Raw genomic sequence first — 20,013 nt, 5'->3', positions numbered from 1 at the left:
ACACAGTTAAAACCAACGCCAAGAATAACCATTTTTCGATATATCGATACTAAGAAAACCATATCGATCTTTTGCCAAAATTCGAAAATATCGATTATAACGATTCCGATCCGATATTTTTGCAGCACTAACTCAAATGCATCTACAATGATTACCCCATCATTTGTGAGCATCGCGGCCCCTGCGTACACACAATCAAACATATGTATGTAAGTGTGAGCAGTTCACAAGATCAACCAAATGCAAATGCTGGGCTTTAAAATTGCTACAGGCAGCAAGAGCCTCGCACACAGGCATACAAATGCTCATAGTACATGTAGCAATTGAGAGTGTGTGCGTGCACGCTCGTCGCGAAAGCATTTTCATTATGAGCACCAACGCTTTCATACCCTTCCCACAAATAATAACCAAAACGCAAATATTTTGTAGGAGCTTGGCAAACGGTTTGAAAAGTTCGGTATACTCTTCACACAGAAGGGAAGGCATGGGTTCTTGCTGCGACGGAATTTCAATTTTCGTGAGCTGCTACTTGTGCTCACATGCACATATACACATTCGAGAGAGAGAGAGAGAGAGCAAGGGAAACATTGAGCATAGAGGGATCTTTTGTTCAACATTTGACCATCTCGGTCGAGCGCATGAAGCGAAATGATTGTGCGTTTGTATTTTTTCGTAGCTCAAACTTAAAAGTAAGGAGCCGAGCGAATCCAAAGCTGTCTCGGGTGTTAAAGCCTCAAAAAAAGCGTGCAAAAAGCTTTCCACTAGTTGTCTAGTCTATGTGTTCTCTGGTTAGTGCTCTTACACAGTCAAAACTATCGTCAAGAGTAACCTTTTTTGATAAATCGATACTAAGAAAACAATATCTAGTATTAGCCCTTTCGAGTCCTACATAATACAGATTTTCCGCTATCTGCAATTCCGTAATTTTTTCGTAATCGCCAGATTTGGCCGAAAATAAGCCAATTTAGCATTTACATACTTTTAATTTTAAATTAATATTATATGTTTTATGCGAAATTTAAGTTAAAAGTTAAAAAAACAAAAAAAAAAAACAAAAAACGAATATTAATATTACTCACTGTATATATATCTTAATATTATTACAATGCAAGTTAATATTTATGTATATACAATTCTTATAAATACAATTGCTAAAATTAATTGTAAGAAATCTATTTATAAACAGTTTCAGCTATTAAAATTAGATAACACAAATAGGAAAAATATCATTGGGGTATGTTTTTGTAAGTGGAACGTGGAAGGCAAATTTGCTAATAGACATAGAACAGATAAAAATAGTGATGGCACAGTAATCATAAGACTATTTGTACCATTAATTCCTTTTAAAATGGTTAGGCTGACAGTGGTGTTAGAATTTTCCCCATCAAGAATACTTCGGTTTGCATGTTGCATAGCAGCTGGTTTCTCCCCTATATATTAAACTCGGTTAAATTATTTCTACGATTAAATTATTTCATTTTTATCACTCACCTCTTAAGACATGTACTGTAATGCTTGCCGGTCGAGCATTTGATGGTGCACATGTATAGTTACCAGCATGATGAAATGTTACAGTTTTTATCGTGAGCACACTCATTGATGAATTTGGAATATATGGGGATTTATATTGTTGAACTTGAAATGTCGAAAACGGAGTCACGGGTGTAGTAACAATAGCCATGCCCTCATAAATAGTTGCGTTAGCGCTACTGGAACTAATTTCTATTGATCCGCTCGCAGCTTTGCGAAAGGATTTACTTTTTGCACCATTTGCGCTGGTCTGATAACTTTGTCCATTTTCTTCACTGGGAAGCTCATTTTCTGCAACTGACGTAACAACAAATCCACCTTGAGCGTCATAGTTGACCATCTTGTTTTCGTGATACCTACGAGATATTAAAACGATAAAAAAGTCATGTATACTTTCAGGAATGATAAATATTTAATATATCATAGCAAATAATTAAATAATTAATCAATAAAATTTTGCTGTGAATAAGGTAATATATGGCCACATTCCCGCGAAATGATCGACCAGCAATTCTCATTTTAAATTTTCTCTTTGAGAATATTTCTAAACAAAATTTTTCCCAGATTGGCACAACTGTTAGTCACTATTCTGTGAATTCGCAAAAGACCAGATTTGTGGCGGAACAACAGTTGGATTTTGCACCACGGTAATGCACCAGCGAACAAAGCAATCATTGTGAACGACTTTTTGAACAAAAATTCAACAAATATCATCGAACAACCACCGTACTCTCCAGATATGGCCCCGTGTGACTTTTTCCTGTTTCCAAAACAAAAATTACCACTTCATGGATCCCGCTTTTGAGAGCTTTGAAGACATGAAAACTAATTCGCAACGAGAACTGAAGGCCATCCCGGAATATAGCTTTCAAAAGTGAGTCGATGATTGGATTTTTATTTTGAAGGGGATATAATAAATTTAGATGATTGATAAGTTGTTTGTTTTATTTGAAATTTCCGGGTACTTATTTGACAGAGTGTATGTTGATTTTTTGCGAAATCGAGATTTTAATGTCATGGAATTTGAATATTCTTTGATTAAGTAGATAAGAAGCTATGCTGTGAAAGCTCGAATTAGTGTTACGTTGAATTTTAGTGAAGAAAAAATACAATTTCGTAATTCACAACACTTTCAAAATCACATAAGAAATAACATTTTAAGGAAAAATTTATTTCTAAAAGTCCAAAGTGAAAGTAAGTTAAGGAAAGAATTTCTTCGCGCAAGCTTTGACTTGCAAAAGGTATGGCATACTCCATCTTCAAACAAGTAAGAAAGCTCTAGTCGAGACTGCTCGACTACGAGATCCCCTGAACCCTTCGAGCAACAACTATTTCAATAATTTTTCGCGTCTCTCTGATTATACCAAACACACACACGCACAAACACACACACACGTATTCACACACACACGCGCATACACACACACAAGCACCCACGCCTAAACACGCATGGGCTGCAGTGTGCGCTTACTATGAGAACTTAATTATTTAATAACTTTCCTTGTGGAGGTAGATAGCGATTATAACATCAATATACGTGCACTTGCCAAAGCACAAGTCTCTAGTATTTGAATTACGCCTTTTACAAATATGTGGGTGAAGGGTGGATAAAGGGTGGATGAAGGGTGGGGGTAAATTTTAACAAAAACCGGAATTGTATAAAATGCATATAAGTATACATCAATAATTTGGAGACTCTAGCTTTAAAGATGTAGGAGATATAAATGACCTCCCTGCTATGCACAGACAACCATGAGGATCGCTTGAGTGACTGTACACCCGATCTAGGATAGCGGCTTGGAGTCGGAACCCTTAAACATGGAATCTCGAAAGATCTCTATAACAAAAAATATTATCAGTGGAACACCACAAGAAGATAGTGAGGCCCGTTTCACGGACCCAAGATTGGGCTTTGGCAAAAGCTCAAAAATGCAAAGGAGGAAACTGCAAAAACTGCCACCGCGGAGGCAGGTGTCCTAAGCACTACTGCAGAGGCGATAATCTCACCAAGGCATGAGAACATGTTGAAACTCCGGGCCGAGGAAGATGCCATTCTAAAATGTCGCCAGACGCTGCGGCGTATAAAAACCGCTGTCGCTAAGCAAAAAAACATCAGTCTGGATGTTAAAAGTGGGTTATGCGACCTAGACGAACTGCTCGATATTCTAGGACACTGCAGGAACTCCTGGAAGAAGCTGGAAGCTGAAGCAACTAAGCAGAAGCAATTAGAACCAGCAGCACAGAGAGAGGCACGGATCTTGGAAACAGTGGTGTAACGAACCTTCGGTTTATCCCGAGTCTATGTTGGGCTAGTTTCAGCTGACTGTGGATTCGTGCCAACAAATTTGTGAATTTAGGTTTTTAGCGTAAATGTATATTCTCTTAATAAAGTTTGAAATTTACATGTCACTTAAATTTAAGCTGGTTCGCTGGTTGGCTTTAGCGAAGCACACCTACTGAGCGCTGGTTCAACGCACTCCGGATGGGAGAGTGTTGTGCTAAAACACGCTAGTTCACCGGGACGATTCGGGAAACGCCAGGACCTCGCTCTGTAAACTCTGGCGGTTCGCTCAGATATACAGGCCTCTCCTACTATCCCACTCGTTCACAGCACAACACTAGCTTCGTTTCACTCACAAACACTTCTCTTGCGCACGGCTACGTGAACTTACTCAGATGTGCAGGCCTCGCTTAAGCCGCTGATATGCACCGATGTCCTGATCGGTGCCGCTGATGATCCGCAAGGATTCCCTCTGGATGTCCTTGCTGTGTTCACGATGTCCTTGCTGTTCCCACGATGTCCTGGGAGTCCTGATGGACTTTCACTTGACTTTGGCACTTTCTTCACGCACTTCGACTTTTCACTTTATATCTTCTCTTCAGTATAGTTTCGACAGCCTCGTATGGAGCTGCTGGTGGCCTTTTATACCCCAGCCACAGGCCCTGCTTCGTGTGGTAACGGAGCCTGTTCGGCTCTGGAGCGGGGCCTTTCTGTTGCTCGTGCCCATAAAAACGGTAAAGTGGCGTGATCTGGATGACGCCACTTTCCCGCCAAATTACGTGGCAGCCTCCCATTGGCCGAAGTACCGTTGTTGCCATGCGAGTGAAAATGTCCACTGCTATCACCCGGCCCGAACGGCACCTCGGCTAATGCTCACCGATGATCGTCGTGCGTGCGACGCGAACCCATTGCTGAATCTTTAGGAGCGAAAGAGATCGCCTCTAAAAGGACTTTGACCCCCTTTCCGGTGCAAGGGTCGCTCCTACAGTATTAGCGTCGCTGTGTGGAGCAACATGTATATGCATATAAACGCACAGCAAATACGTACGTTTATATACATAAATACGTGCATACCTATATTGCTCCTCACACTCCCCTCTTCCTTCGGGAAAACACGAGACCATCGTGTTTGAATTTGGCGCCCGTCTCCGCTGCGCTGCTCCGTTTAGCGTCGCTTCATCCCTCGATGCTCCATTCTGCGCTTATCGCTGCTGTTAAAGCTCTGTTAATATTATCAGCTGCCTTTCCCCTTACCGCTGGCAGTGCTGTATTCTGCCGGTAAGTGAATGGGGTAAATATTTTTATAAGTCTCAATAAAATTTTAATAAAAATATTGTTTTTCTTGCTGGGCATCTTTGCCTTCATGCTCCTTAACCTGATGGCCTGCCGCTGCCAATGCCCACGCCGGGCGCTGCTGCAAAACTCGCCTCTCGGTTTTGCAGCCCCCGGTGGCATTAGCGCATGCGCGCATGGCGATGACCATTTCGCGCATGCTGTCCCTCGCCGCTGGAGACGTCTCTCTGCTGGTTTCTGCTGCTCCTTCAACCCTCGTGGATACTCTGGTGGGGCACTGCAGTCATTCCATGTACTGCTGCTATGAGATCGGGCCACAGACGCCGTTCGCAAGTGGACACCGATGTCAAGTCTTTGGTGTCGGCACGCTTGTTGCCCCCTCCTCTTTCGCGCAGAGCTCCAGCAAAGTCGCTGGAGGATCGCGAGGATCGGTTGCCAAGCTTTTCCGACACCTAAAGACCCACAGCCGGTGGAGCCATCCGCGTGGCAGGCGTCTGTAGTCACACTCTCTCAGCAAGCAGCCACATGCCGACTGCATGCCCCGCATACGTGATGGGCCGCCGCTGCCTCTGCCCACGGACGCTCCTGCACAACTCACCTGTTGGTTCTAAAGTCCTGCTACACCTGCTACACCCATTCCCTCGTCGTCCTCTCCGCTGCTGATGCAGGCGTCCACCATTGCAACTGCTCTCCTAGTTGGTGCAGTGTCTCCGTTGCGGCACTACAGACAATCTTTGGATTGCTGTTGGGAGCTGGCCACACCGATGTCGTTCGCAACTGCCACGGGTGCCGAACTTTGACGCCGACTGACATTTTGCGCACACTCCTCATTCGCGCACAGCTCACAGCAAAGTTTTATATGTCGCTGTGTGTTTTGTTGTTGGCTGTTTCATATGTTTCTGTCGCTTTGTTGTTAGCTGTTTTAGTTGTCTCTGTACGTTTTGTTGTTGGCGGTTTTAGATGTCGCTCACTTTGACATTTTCGTGCCGCTTCGTGCGCTAGCGATCGCTGAACAACCGACGTAGGCCCTTGGCCTTGCCTGCAACATTCTGTTTGCCCTTCCTGTAGCGAATCTCGAAGTCGTACTGTTGCAGCTCCAGTGCCCATCTGGCAATCCTTCCCGTTGGGCTCTCGATCGAATTGCTTGCATCCGTTTGCAAGCAAAACGGCTTCGAGAAATCAGGGCACGTCAGCACCGGTGACTCCGACAATTTGGCCTTCACCGTCTCGAACGCTCTTTGCCGCTCCTCCGTCCACTCCCACTTCGTGCCCTTTTGCACTGTGGCTGCAAAGTCTGGTACGAAGCGGCGATACCATGAAGCCACGCCCACGTATTGGCGTAACTCTTTTACGTTTGTGGGTGGCTTCAGCTCAGCAATATCGGCCACTTTCTCTAGATCCGTGCAAATGCCATCCTCCGTAACTTTGTGACCCAGATACTTAGCTCCTTCTTGAAAAAATCGCACTTGTCAATGTTGATTTTCAATGCTGCCGGCGCAGAATGGAGTCCAAACGGCATCACTTTCCACTGATAAAACCCCTTTCCTGGCACCGTGAATGCCGTCAGTGGTCTGCTGGCCTTCTCCATAGGTATCTGCCAATACCCATCTTTAAAATCCAGGCTGCTGATGTAGCGCGCCTCTCTCAGCTGATCCAAAATGTGATGCACACGCGGCAAAGGGTATGCATCTTTAATTGATCTGCTGTTCAGCTGTCGAAAATCTAGACATAGCCGCCACTTCCCATTCTTCTTGCGAACCATGACAATCGGCGCGCTATGTGGGCTCTTTGAGGCCTCGATGCAGCCTTTGGCCAGCAGCTCATCCACCTGCAGGTTGATCTCCGCCTGCATTTTTGGATTTTTGGGGGAATAGCGCTGCTTTATGGGCTGTTGTCCTGCATCCTGATCCGGTGCTCCGTTATCCTGGTGGTGCCTTTCACATGCTGGAACTTCTCCAGCTCATGCCTCAGAAAAACGTCCACCTCTGGGTCCTCGTGCATTGGCGTTTGCTGCTCCATGTTCGCCTCCGCTGGCGTCTCTGGGTCCGCCTCCGCACTGGCCACAGCCACGGACAGCTTCTCCCCTGACTGTCCGCTCGACTGTGGAATTCTCGGTTTGATCCTCAGTGTCAAGCCGCCGCATTCCAGTGTGGTGCCCATGCTGGCCAAGAAATTCCAGCCCAGCACCAAATCGTCGATCACTCCTGGCAGAATCAGCAACGGGATCTGGATTTGCTGATTCCACAGGCTGATCGTCGTCTCCAGTTGCGAGTCCACCTGACTGCAACTGCCATCCGCTAAGCGTATGCGCCGCCGTGTAGCACGCACCACGCCCACTCCTCTGAGCCTGTCAGCAAGCTTTTTGCTGATAAAGCTGCTTGTGGCTCCCGTGTCGATCGTAGCTCTTTGTTGAGTGGCTCCAATGGCCACGAACGCTGTCATCTGGCTGCCTTCATCCTGAAGACGGCCCACTAGCGCCTGGGGGCTCCTGGCCGCTGCTCCCGCTCGCCCCTTGATGGCGGGTGCTGCTGCTCGTTTCCCGACTGGCAACATGCAACCGTTCTCACTCCAATGCGCCCGCACTGCCAGCAGAAATCCAGTGCCTTGTTGCGGCACGTAAAAGCGCGGTACCTCTCCTGGCTACACACTCGGCATGCCCAGTCTGGATTCGGGATGTGTGTCCTTGCTCCGGTTGCGCCTGTCCTTGGCGCAGGAGAAGGCTTCGCCTCATCCTCAATGCGGCGATACTCCACATCGTCTCCAACGTCGTCCATGGCCATCAATCGCGTCCGGCCAGGCCGTGGCTGCTGCCGCAGTCTCTCCCGATCTTTTTCCAGCTCCTCGAACTCATCTGCCAGGTGCATCAATTCTACTAGACTATGGAATTGATATGGGCGGCCGTAGGCACGCAGATCGGGCAGGCTGTTGTTGTAGATGAGCTTCATCTCGCGGTCTGCTCCACAGCGCAGAGGCCGCTTGAGAGTCTGCATCTCAACCATGTAGACCTTGAGGCTCTCATCTACCATTTGCCTCCGGCGTTTGACGTCATCCTCTAGCCTCTCCAGATAGCCTCTGGGCAGGAACAACTCCTGGAAGCTGCGCACGAATGTCGCCCATGCCGTCCAGTGCCGGTTGTTGGCCACGTACCATTTTAATGTCATGCCCTTCAGCAGCTCTGGCATCGCCCGCGGGATCATGTCCAGATCTAGGCCATATGTGTCCGCCGACCACTCCACCTGCTCCAAGAACTCCAAAGGCTTTGTGGTGCCATCAAAGCGGAAGCTCCACTCTCGCACTTGTTTGGCCACTTTTGGATATTCTTGTCCTCGTGGCCTTATTTCAGGTTGTGGGGTGGATGTGGCTCTTATTTCACCCTGTCGCGTGTCCTGAAGTCGCTCTGATGCGCTTGTGGAGAGCACACAGAGCCGCGCCACATGCGCAAGCTCTGACTCCACATCGTCCTCCATTACGCCGGTCGTTGCCTCATCCCTAATTCAGGCACGGCGTCCATGCAGTCGCCCCAGCTCGGCGATCCTCAGTGAATAAGGGATGGTTCCATCATTCCTCTCAACCCATTCGCCGAACTGCCTCAGCATCGCGTCTAGTGTGCCTGACAAGCTCACCCCGAACTCGTCACCATAACGCAGCACTTCATCCTTTTTCAGATTATATACCCACGATCGCACCATATTCACAAATATTCGCTAATTAATCTCTTTTCGCAGGGCCCCACGTTGTGCGCCAGTTGTAAGAACCTTCGGTTTATCCCGAGTCTATGTTGGGCTAGTTTCAGCTGACTGTGGATTCGTGCCAACAAATTTATTTGTTGAAGCCCATGCGATATTAATTAGTCACTTGTGATTTAGGTTTTATAGCGTAAATGTATATTTTCTTAAATAAGTTTTAAATTTACACGTCACTTAAATTTATGCTGGCTCGCTGGTTGGCTTTAGAGAAGCACACCTACTGAGCGCTGGTTCAACGCACTCCGGATGGGAGAGTGTTGTGCTAAAACACGCTAGTTCACCGGGACGATTCAGGAAACGCCAGGACCTCGATCTGTAAACTCTGGCGGTTCGCTCAGATATACAGGCCTTTCCTACTATCCCACTCGCTCACAGCACAACACTAGCTTCGTTTCACTCACAAACACTCCTTGCTGTTTCCACGATGTCTTGGGAGTCCTGATTTACCACTCGCGTTTGTCTTTCACTCGACTTTGGCACTTTCTTCACGCACTTCGCCTTTTCAATTTATATCTTCTCTTCAGTATAGTTTCGACAGCCTCGTATGGAGCTGCTGGTGGCCTTTTATACCCCAGCCACAGGCCCTGCTTCGTGTGATAACGGGGCCTGTTCGGCTCTGGAGCGGGGCTCTGTTGCTCGTGCCCATAAAAACGGTAAAGTGGTGTGATCTGGGTGACGCCACTTTCCCGCCAAATTGCGTGGCAGCCTCCCATTGGCCGAAGTACCGTTGTTGCCATACGAGTGAAAATGTCCACTGCTATCACCTGGCCCGAACGGCACGTCGGCTAACGGTCACCGATGACCGTCGTGCGTGCGACGCGAACCCATTGCTAAATCTGTAGCTATATTGCTCCTCACAGTGGAAACACCTACCATTCAAAGCTAAAAAGATGTTTTACGAAATATACGCAGCACAATCCAACAGGATGAAATGTGAGAGGTATAAGGAAAACCCGATCCGGGGCACGTCTTGTAGAACTGAGCAAAGAGTAAAAGTTACAACCGGAGCTGGTTGTACAAGTAAAAACGTTGCAGTCGGGCGTTACCGACTGCGGAATAATCATTCACGGGCGTGAATGTTGTCAGTTCTTAGAAAGAGATAACGGTACCCTAACTGCAAAGTTTGAATGCTTACCATCAAAAAATGTGAAAATTACAGGGTATTTTGGATATGCCACGCCCCTAAGAGGCTTAGAAATTATTTTTAGGTGATCGATAAAGGAGGTTACTGGTAACTTAACTATCTAAATTTTAAGCTTCTAGCTATTATACTATAGGAGATATAAACTTTTGCAGTTTGCGACGCCCCCTGTGGGCGGACATATATCCGACAAAGGTTTTTGGTCTTGGGTGATCAGCCCGAGTCTATATACAACATTTTAGGGCCCAAAATACAGCAGAATTTAGGAAATCACTATAACTTCAGATTCAGATTTGCCACGCCCCTAATGGGCGTAGACTTATAACTATACCCTGAACCCATTGAAAATGGGAAATCAGGGTATAATGGTTTTGTTAAATGTATGTAACAGGCAGAAGGAGGCGTGGCAGACCCCACAAAGTATATATATTCTTGATCAGGGCGACGAGCTAAGTCGATTTGGCCCTGTCCGTCTGTCTGTCCGTCCATCCGTATGTATGAACACGTCGATCTCAAAAGATATATAAGAGTTAGAGACTTGAAATTGTTTTTCCTAGGTCCGTGTATATCACGCGCATATCAAGTTGTTCTCTATATATCGATAACTGCTCCCGATATTTTATTATCGATCAAAAACCTTATCGAAAGCTAGTTATTTAATTACATGTCCTACACCTTTAGAGCCAGAGCTTGCATTTCTTGTCCCTCACCCTCACCTTTGTAAAAGGCGTATTTCAGGTACTAGAGACTTGTGCCTTGGAATGTATACACATTTGACCATTATTATTATATTCTGAAAGTTTCATTAAGATTGTACGTCTAGAAATCAAATTATTCAACAAATAAATTCTTATAATGTTGCCCACACTACAGCGCTGCCCAAACCAAAAAAGTTATTAAACAATAATCTACATCGGAGCAAAACGGCAGATGCACTTTTGACTCAGATAGTAGCAGAACATGCTATAGATGTAGTGATCATCAGTGAGCAATACAAGCGAAAAGAAATCGGTGTCTGGTTAGAGGATGACACTAAGGTTGCTGCCATATGGATCCCCAGTAGTAGTGGACAACGGCCACTAGATAGCAGGATGGGAAACTGCTACGTCTACGCACGCTTCAGAGATTTCGCAGTGGTTGCTACCTAACTCCTAGCGATGACATAAGCACCTTCCAGAATAAACTGGATGCAATCGAGGATCTGCTCGTGGATCGACGGCTGCCCTTCATTGTAGTAGGCGATCTGAATGCCCGAGACTGGGGAATGTCCTCTACTAACTCTAGAGGACGGAAAATCATGGATATGGCCGCTAGGTCCGGGTTAGTGGTAGCAAACCGCGGAAGAAGAGCTACCTTTCATAAGCCGGGATGTGAAGGTCAATACCTGACGTAACCTTTGGATACGAACACATCGTAGATCGGATAAAGGACTGGAAGATACTCGATGACTTCACGGGCAGTGATCACGAGTATACATCATATGATATCCAGAATACCAATCAGCAAAACCCTCCTTCATGACCAAGAAAGACTTCCCACAGATGGGACATAAGCAAGGTGGATACAGGCAAATTACTAGCTGAACTAGATAGACGAGAACGACAGTTCGACGACACATTGACCTCGGAGCAAGTGGTCGAAAGAAGCCTAACAGTTATGGAAAGAGCGTGTAACGTTTCGATACAAAAAACGCACAGCAAACACGGAGGTAGACGACAGGTGTACTGGTGGAACCACGATATTGCAGAAAAAAGTAAAGTATGCATACAATGTAGAAGAAGGCTAACAAGGGCACGACGCTCTGGAAATTTTATGACGGAAGCGTTAGCAGCTAAGATTGCGAGAAAAGAACTGTCGATTGCTATCACACGCAGTAAGCATGACAAGTGGAAAGAGCTCTGCAAAGATATAAATAAAGACTATTGGGGACTTGGCTACAAGATAGTCATAAAGAAGATAAGAAACTACGGATCAGTGCCAAACGTGGATGATGATACGATGGATCACACTATTTCCAACACACATCCACGAGACGTATGTGCGAGCACCCGTAGAGCTCAATGGTTCAGTCCCAAATTTCACCGAGGAAGAACTCAAGATTGCGGCTCTCTCCCTGAAGAATAAGAAAGCGCCGGGACCAGATAATATACTGGCAGAGATATTGAAGGTGATAGTATCAGGACGGCCTAGTTTTCTACTTAGGATGTATAGCGCATGTCTAAAAGAAATGATATTCCCAGAAGCGTGGAAAGAACAGAAACTGGTGCCCATTAGCAAAGGCAAAGGCGATCCCAACACACCTTCGGCTTATCGCCACATAAGACCCAGACTACTCGCCGCAGTAGAGGCCGCTGAAGGCAACACGAGTTCAGAGCTGGAAAATCCACAATAGGAGCTATCGATGAAGTGGTTCAGGTAGCCAGAGCTACGCAAAGAGGAAATGCATACTCGCGTCCAGTGGTTCTGCTAGCAACGCTGTACGTTAAAAACGCCTTTAATAGTGTAAAGTGGAGCGATATGCTTGCTTCCTTGGAGCATCGCTTCAAGAGCTTCAGGATCGAATACTCCTGTACTCCAAAAAGACTGGTATGAAACGGTATAGAGTGACTAGAGGAGGTGCACAGGGGTCATTCCTGGGACCAGACCTGTGGAATATCAGCTACGACGACATCCTAAGACTGGAAATGCCTGAAGGCACCTTCCTAATTGGTTATACCGACGATAACGCAGCCGTTATTACTGCCAGAAATACCGTAGAGGCCCAAAAGAGACTTACCCAAGTCATAATCCCTACGCAGACATGGCTCAGCTCTCGAGGATTGGAACTTGCCACCCATAAAACAGAGTTACTTCTGTTCACGGGGAAGCAGATCCCAACCGAAATATATATGCGAGTAAGCGGAAACCTCAAAGGACAGTGAACTATCTAGGCGTGAGACTAGACAATAAACTTACCTTCGGGGAAAACAGCGACATCAACGAGGTCTTTGTGTAGACTGATGGCAAACATTGACGGCCCGACGGCAGGAAAACGAAAACTCTTCATTGAAGCGACAAATGCAATATTGCAATATGGAAGTGAAGTATGGGCGGACACCTTAAAGGCGAATGTAAGGCGAAAACCGATGTTATCAGTGCAACGAAGAGCAGCCTTAAGGATAATATCGGCGTACCGCACAGTCTCCGGGGCTGCCGTGACTGTGATAGCAGCAGTCATACCGGTTGACTTGCTTGCCCAAGAGCGCAACAAAATATGGAATCTTCGGTAAAGAGGAGAATTCTCAGAACAGGCGGCAAAGAGTATACGACAGCAAACCATAGTCTCGTGGAAGGTGAGATGGTATGGAAGATGGACCGCTAGAATAATCCCCGATCTAGAGAAGTGGATAAATAGAAAACCCGGTAAAAAGTCGTTCTATTTAACACCACTGACATGGATACTTTCGAAAGTATCTAAATAAGATGGGGAAAACTACTGAATGCAGCTGTATTTACTGCGAAAATGCTATGGACGATGCAGAACACACTTTCTTCAACTGCAAAAGGTGGTCGGAAGAAAGAATCTACCTGGCAGAAACAGTCGGTGCAGTCAAAGTAGAGACATTAGTACAGCAGATGTGCAGTAGCATAGATGCTTGAAAAAAGTCGAAGACTTCGCCGAAAAGGTTCTTCGGTGGAAGAAGTATGACCTGGACGCAGGCACACAGAGGGCAACGCTCATTTAATGCACAATTTAAGGCTCCACCTTGAAGGTTAATGCGGGATAACTCCTGTTTCCAAGGAGCCCCAGAAGAGGATTTTTTAGTCGGTAAGCAGTCATGCAGTCCGACACACCGGTCAGAGTGACGACCTGACTGACCTCAACCCACAAAAAAAAAAAAAAAAAAAAAAAAAAAAAAAAAAAAAAAAAAGTACTCAAATTTCATATATATATGCGAGTATAACGGTACATATATTTACGCGGGGATATGTGCACATGTATACACGAGTATAGGTATATACAGTCTGTCAAGAATGAGTTGGCACACTGAAAAAAAAATTGAATTTTTTGACTTTGGATGCAAATATCTAAGTCAATAATGCATAAAAATTATTTTTTTCTTTTACATTTCTTGCCATTTGATTGTCAATTTTCGCTAGTTACGCATTTAAGCACAAATTTCATATTTTTTTTAAATGCCTGGAAAGCGATTAAGCTTTGAGATGGTGCAGCTCATCTATTACAACCACGAGATGGGCAAATCCGTTCCAGAATTGATGGACATGTTTTCTGTGCCCAGGAGAACGGTTTATAACGTTATAAACCGGGCCGAAAAAGAAAATAGGCTGCTTTTAAAGACGGGAGGAGGGCCGAAAAAAAAGATCACTGGACGAGTAGAGCGTCTTATTCTCAGAAAAGTGAACGCTAATCCGCATATTTCTGTAAGATGTCTTGCTAAAGAGCTGAAGCAAGAATGTGGCATAGATGTCTCACATGAAACGGTACGCAAAGCCTTCATGAGCCATGAATACAGTTCGAGAGTAGCGCGGAAAAAGCCTCTGTTATCAAAAGCAAATATCGAAAAGCGTTTAACTTTTGCTGTTAACATGGCTTGTTACCCCGCAGAATATTGGGAGGACGTCATATTCTGTGATGAAACAAAAATGATGCAGTACTATAATGATGGTCCTCCCAGGGTATGGCGCAAGCCATTAACGGCTCTTGACAGCAAAAATATTATTACCACTATTAAATTTGGCAAATTATCGGTGATGATATGGGGGTGTATATCAAGCAAGGTAGTCGGAGAAATTGCATTCATTGAAAGCACAATGAATGCAGAGCAGTACCTCCAAATTTTGAGAGCAAATTTGAGAGCAAGTGCGGCTAAATTCGGCTTTCTGAATGGCAACAAGCCAAATTTTAAATTTTATCAGGACAACGATCCGAAGCATAAAGAACTCACTGTTCGCACTTGGCTGCTGTACAACTGTGGCAAAGTGATTGACACACTCCCCCAGAGCCCTGACCTTAACCCGATTGAGCATGTGTGGGCATACTTGAAGAGGAAAGTTGATTTAATTAAAAACCTTATAGCTTCTATAAAAAAACGCCTTCAACATGTTTTAAATGCCCAGGGAGGCCACACAAAATATTAAAATTATGTTAATTAATCATATTTAGCTTTAATTTCAAGTTAAGATTCATAGATTGTAAGTGTGCCAACACATTATTGACACTGTTATTTATGAGTATTCTTTGTTTTTGTTGATTTTTTTTACATATTGAATGTTATGCTTTCTATTTTTATACCCTGAACCCATTTTCAATGGGAAATCAGGGTATAATGGTTTTGTTGAAATGTATGTAACAGGGAGAAGGAGGCGTGGCAGACCCCACAAAGTATATATATTCTTGATCAGGGCGACGAGCTAAGTTGATTTGGCCCTGTCCGTCTGTCCGTATGTATGAACGCGTCGATTTCCGAAGATATAAGAGCTAGAGACATCAATTTTTTTTTTAAATGTCCGTAATTACAGCGCGCATATCAAGTTTATCATTAAAATTCGATAACTCATCCCGATCTTTTTTTTATCGATAAAAAACCTTATCGAAAACCAGTTATAAAATTATATCTTCTACACCTTTATTGCTAGAGTCTCCAAATTTTTAATGTATGCTTATATGCAATTTATACAATTTCGGTTTTTGTTAAAATTTACCCCCCACCCTTAAATTCACCCCCTCACCATCACTTTTGTAAAAAGCGTATTTCAAATACTAGAGACTTGTGCTTTGGCAATTACATGCATATCCATGTTATAATCATAATCTGCCTGTGTGTGCGTACGTGCCTGTGTGTGTGTGTGTGTGTGTGTGTGTGCGCGTTTCTTGTTTAAGCTGAAAGACGCGAAAAATTATTGAAATATCTATTGCTCCAAGGGTTCAGGGGATCTCATAGTCGAGCAGTCTCGACTAGAGCTTTCTTACTTGTTATATTTAAATTAATGAAATAATATTAAACATATTCCTATTTGAAAACAAGTAGGAAAGCTCTAGTCGAGACTGCTCGACTACGAGATCCCCTGAACCCTTGGAGCAATAGATATTTCAATAATTTTTCGCGTCTTTCAGCTTACACAAGAAACACGCACACACACACGCACGTACGTACACACAGGCATACATACACACACACGCATACAGACACACATACACACACACACACGCATACACACACAAACGCATACACACACACACACACACATACACACACACTCATACACAAACACATATACAAACATTTACATACACATACACACAAAAGCATAAACACGCATGGGCGGCAGTGAGCGCTTACTATGAGAACTTAATTGTTTAATAACTTTTTTTGTGGACGTACGATCTTCATGAAACTTTCAGATTATGATTATAACATGGATATGCATGTAATTGCCAAGCACAAGTCTCTAGTATTTGAAATACGCTTTTTACAAAAGTGAGGGTGAGGAGGTGAATTTAGAGGTGGGGGGTAAATTTTAACAAAAACCGAAATTGTATAAATTGCATATAAGCATACATTAAAAATTTGGAGACTCTAGCAATAAGGTGTAGAAGATATAATTTTATAACTGGTTTTCGATAAGGTTTTTTATCGATAAAAAAGATCGGGGTGAGTTATCGATTTTTAATGATAAACTTGATATGCGCGCTGTAATTACGGATATTTTAAAAAAATTTGAAGTCTCTAGCTCTTATATCTTCTGAAATCGACGCGTTCATACATACGGACAGACGGACAGACGGACGGACGGACAGACGGACAGACGGACAGACAGACGGACAGGGCCAAATCAACTCAGCTCGTCGCCCTGATCAAGAATATATATACTTTGTGGGGTCTGCCACGCCTCCTTCTGCCTGTTACATACATTTCAACAAAACCATTATACCCTGATTTCCCATTGAAAATGGGTTCAGGGTATAATAAAAGAAAACAAATAAGAAAGCTCACACACACAGCTCGAGTTGCGTTTTCGTGGAGTGCGGTCGATGTTATTGTAATCCATCGTTGACTATAGCTTGTTCGGAGGTTTTCCCTGTGAAAGTGGAAAAAACTAAAGAAACTTGTATGCTGTGGGCGAGACGTACACAGCGACTTCGAAAACTACCAAAGACTTACTGCGCGGCGTTTCGTGAAGTGCCCCAGCGGTGGAATCCAGTGGTGCAAGAGAGGGGGCGGCAATAGCGTCATTGTTTTGGCGTCAGGGCTTTCCTCTTTCCTTTTCTTTTAAGCGCGAAAAAATTTGTAACTTTAGGCGTCACACTTGTGCAAATAATAACATCTGTTATTAGCTCACTAACTTTGGTAAGTTGCTAAGTCTCAGCAAAGACAGCATCCTGGCTGCTGGAGTGAAGTAACAGTTATTAGAAATTGTGCATACTTTCGGGCTCTCACTGTAGTTACGCTGAGTTTAAGTTACTGCGTTCTCTAAACTCAAATTTTATTAGTAGCCATTGCCCACTACAGGCTTTATAAGTGGATGCCATGATGGAGGACGAGCTGCAAGCTTTCGCGCGCCGTTCTTCGTTGCAGCGATCGCCGCAGCAACAACAGAGGACGTTGCCGCAGACATTGACTTCTAATCAGTCCCTAATAGTTGCGTGCCCAAATAGGAGTTACCCTAGAGGGTTTGTCTGCCTTATTTGGGGGTCAGCGGCATATTAATGCCCTAATGAGAGAGGAGCTAGCTAGGCTGGTCAATCTCCATAAGACGACCGAAAAGCTCTGCAACCGACCGGTTAAAAACTGCGAGGTGCAGACCATGCCGCTCCAGAAAGTAGTGGAGAAAGCGAGCACTAGCGCGATCTCAGGTAGCAATACGCCCAAGCGGTCGAGGGAAGTTGCCACCGATCAGAGGAAAACACCCTCAAAAAAGAGATTCGTGATTTATCTATGATCTTGGAGGCAATTAGGGTAGAGTTCAAGGATAGCTCACTCCCCATTGAGGCTATCAAATCACTTCGATCAGCTTTTGGTGGACAGCAAAGAGTTACGGTTGCTCTTCCAATGGGGAAAGCTAAAACTCTGCTCGAGCTGTCCAAAATCAGAATAGGATGGGTAGTATGTCTAAATGCTGTTTCAAGTGCCTCAATTACGGTCATATTGCAGCCAACTGCGTCAACGACTGTGACCTAAAGGGCGCCTGTTTCAGGTGTGGAGAGATGGGTCACAGTGCAAAAGCATGCACCAAGCCACCAAAATGTAGCCTCTGCATCCGGAAAGGTGAAAAGCAGACGGATCACTCAGCAGGCAGCTTCAAGTGCCCATCCTACCGTGAAGCTTCGCGTAAAATGAAATGTTAAGGTTTCTTCAGCTTAACTTAAATCACAGTGTTGCTTCCCAAGATCTACTAGAGCAGTCCATAAGAGAAAAATGCATTGACGTAGCATTTCTCAGTGAGCCTCACCTCTGTAGAACCAGCTGCCCCAGGACATGGGCAACAGATGCTAATGGCGAAGCGGTGCTGTGGGTATGTGGCAATACAACGAATGTTCTTTCGAATGTTAAGTCATTTAATGGGCCAATACGGCCAATACGGTTGCCTATGGCTCTACAGCTGCTACCTGGCCCCCAGCATGCAGCTCAGTGATTTCACAACGGCGCTTGACGAGCTTGCCGAGGATGCTAGGGGTCGGAAGGCCATTATAGCAGGAGATTTAACTCATGGGCGTTAGAATGGGGCAGCCATACAACAAATGTCAGAGGCCGTATCTTACTGGAGATTTTCGCGACACTAGATGTTGCACTGCTCAACACTGGCCACGAGTTCACCTTCAGTCGGGCTGGATACGGATCTGTAATTTACATTACTTTTGTCACTTCATCCCTCGTTCGGGAAGCAACATGGAGCCACTGCGATAGCTGTACGATCAGCGATCATACGGCACTTCTGTTCACAATAGGTGAGCCACCTGCCAGGGCTTGTGGAGGGAATCGTATCGGCTGGAAACTTTTGATCCCACGGCTTTTTCAGAGGCCATTCAGTCTCTGGGTATTGCTAAGGCCAGAGCATGCCAAATGGTAGCCCAAATTCAGAGTGCCTGCAACAAGAGAATGTTACGTCGCAAACAGTTCACGCGACATCAGGAGCCTATGTACTGGTGGCATGTACAAATAGGTGAAATGCTCTTTCCAGAACGGTTAAGCTCCATTCATGCCCCTGTGTCCGAGGCTGCTGATCAGACCTGAACGAGCACTCAAATTGTCTTAGTTACAGACGAAGAAATCTTAGTAGCTTTCAGAGGTCTTAAATCTATCTCAGCTCCAGGGCCGGACGGGATCCCAAATCATGCGCTAAATCTAGCCCTTGCACACTAGTACGTTTGCCGAATTATATAACGAATGTTTAATTCAGGAGACGTTCGCTGCAACCTGAAAAACTCAGAACTTGGTATTGCCACCCAAGCCTCCGGAAGAGCCATCGTCGTATAGACCAATCTGACTCTTAGACACCATGGCAAAGGTGGTTGAGAAGCTGATTGGGTCTAGACTAGAGGTTTCTCTTGCTAGCGCCGGAGTCCTGTCACCTAATGAATTTGGTTTCCGAAAGGCCCGGTCAACAACGGATGCTCTAGAAAAAGTTCTTGGCCTGGCAACTTCCGCCATCCAAGCACCAGATGGAGGCACGGGACGAAGCAATACTGCATCATCGCGACCCTGGACGTTAAGAACGCCTTCAACACAGCTAGTTGGGATATGATACTAAATGCGCTGTCACAATACAATATCCCTAAATATCTAAAAGAGATAATAAAGAGCTACTTCAGAGGAAGAACACTGGTATACAACACGAGTGAGGGTCCCCAAACTCATACAGTGTCAGCCGGAGTACCCCAAGACTCAGTGTTGGAGCCTCTCCTATGGAATATCATGTACGACGGCGTGCTGCGCTTGGAACTACGGGCAGGTGCGCACACCATTGGCTTTGCTGATGATGTAGCCGTCGTCGCCATAGGCTTAATGAAACAGAGGATAATT

General features: G+C 45.1%; 1 protein-coding gene across 8 annotated transcripts in view; it reads right to left on the bottom strand.

Annotated features, from left to right (window-relative positions):
- Positions 1-1,063: 1,063 nt before the first annotated feature.
- The window catches only part of dpr19 (defective proboscis extension response 19), a 99,373-nt gene continuing 80,423 nt past the window's right edge, over positions 1,064-20,013 (bottom strand). For 7 of the 8 annotated variants that reach the window (XM_089465848.1, XM_089465843.1, XM_089465842.1 and 4 more), the window contains 2 exons: positions 1,492-1,886; positions 1,064-1,430 (listed from right to left, as the gene is read on the bottom strand). In XM_089465848.1, the coding sequence (XP_089321974.1) occupies positions 1,189-1,430; positions 1,492-1,886 (637 nt within the window). In that variant the 3' untranslated portion in view covers positions 1,064-1,188. Of the gene's footprint in view, positions 1,431-1,491; positions 1,887-2,312; positions 15,607-20,013 lie in introns of those variants that run through there. The other variant, XM_089465849.1, reaches the window with a different exon arrangement.

The sequence above is a fragment of the Drosophila arizonae genome, chromosome 3, assembly GCF_054131065.1.
Source record: "Drosophila arizonae isolate 15081-1271.41 chromosome 3, UAZ_ARI_1.0, whole genome shotgun sequence".
NCBI lineage: Eukaryota > Metazoa > Arthropoda > Insecta > Diptera > Drosophilidae > Drosophila > Drosophila arizonae.
This window is presented reverse-complemented; position numbering and strand designations above follow the sequence as displayed.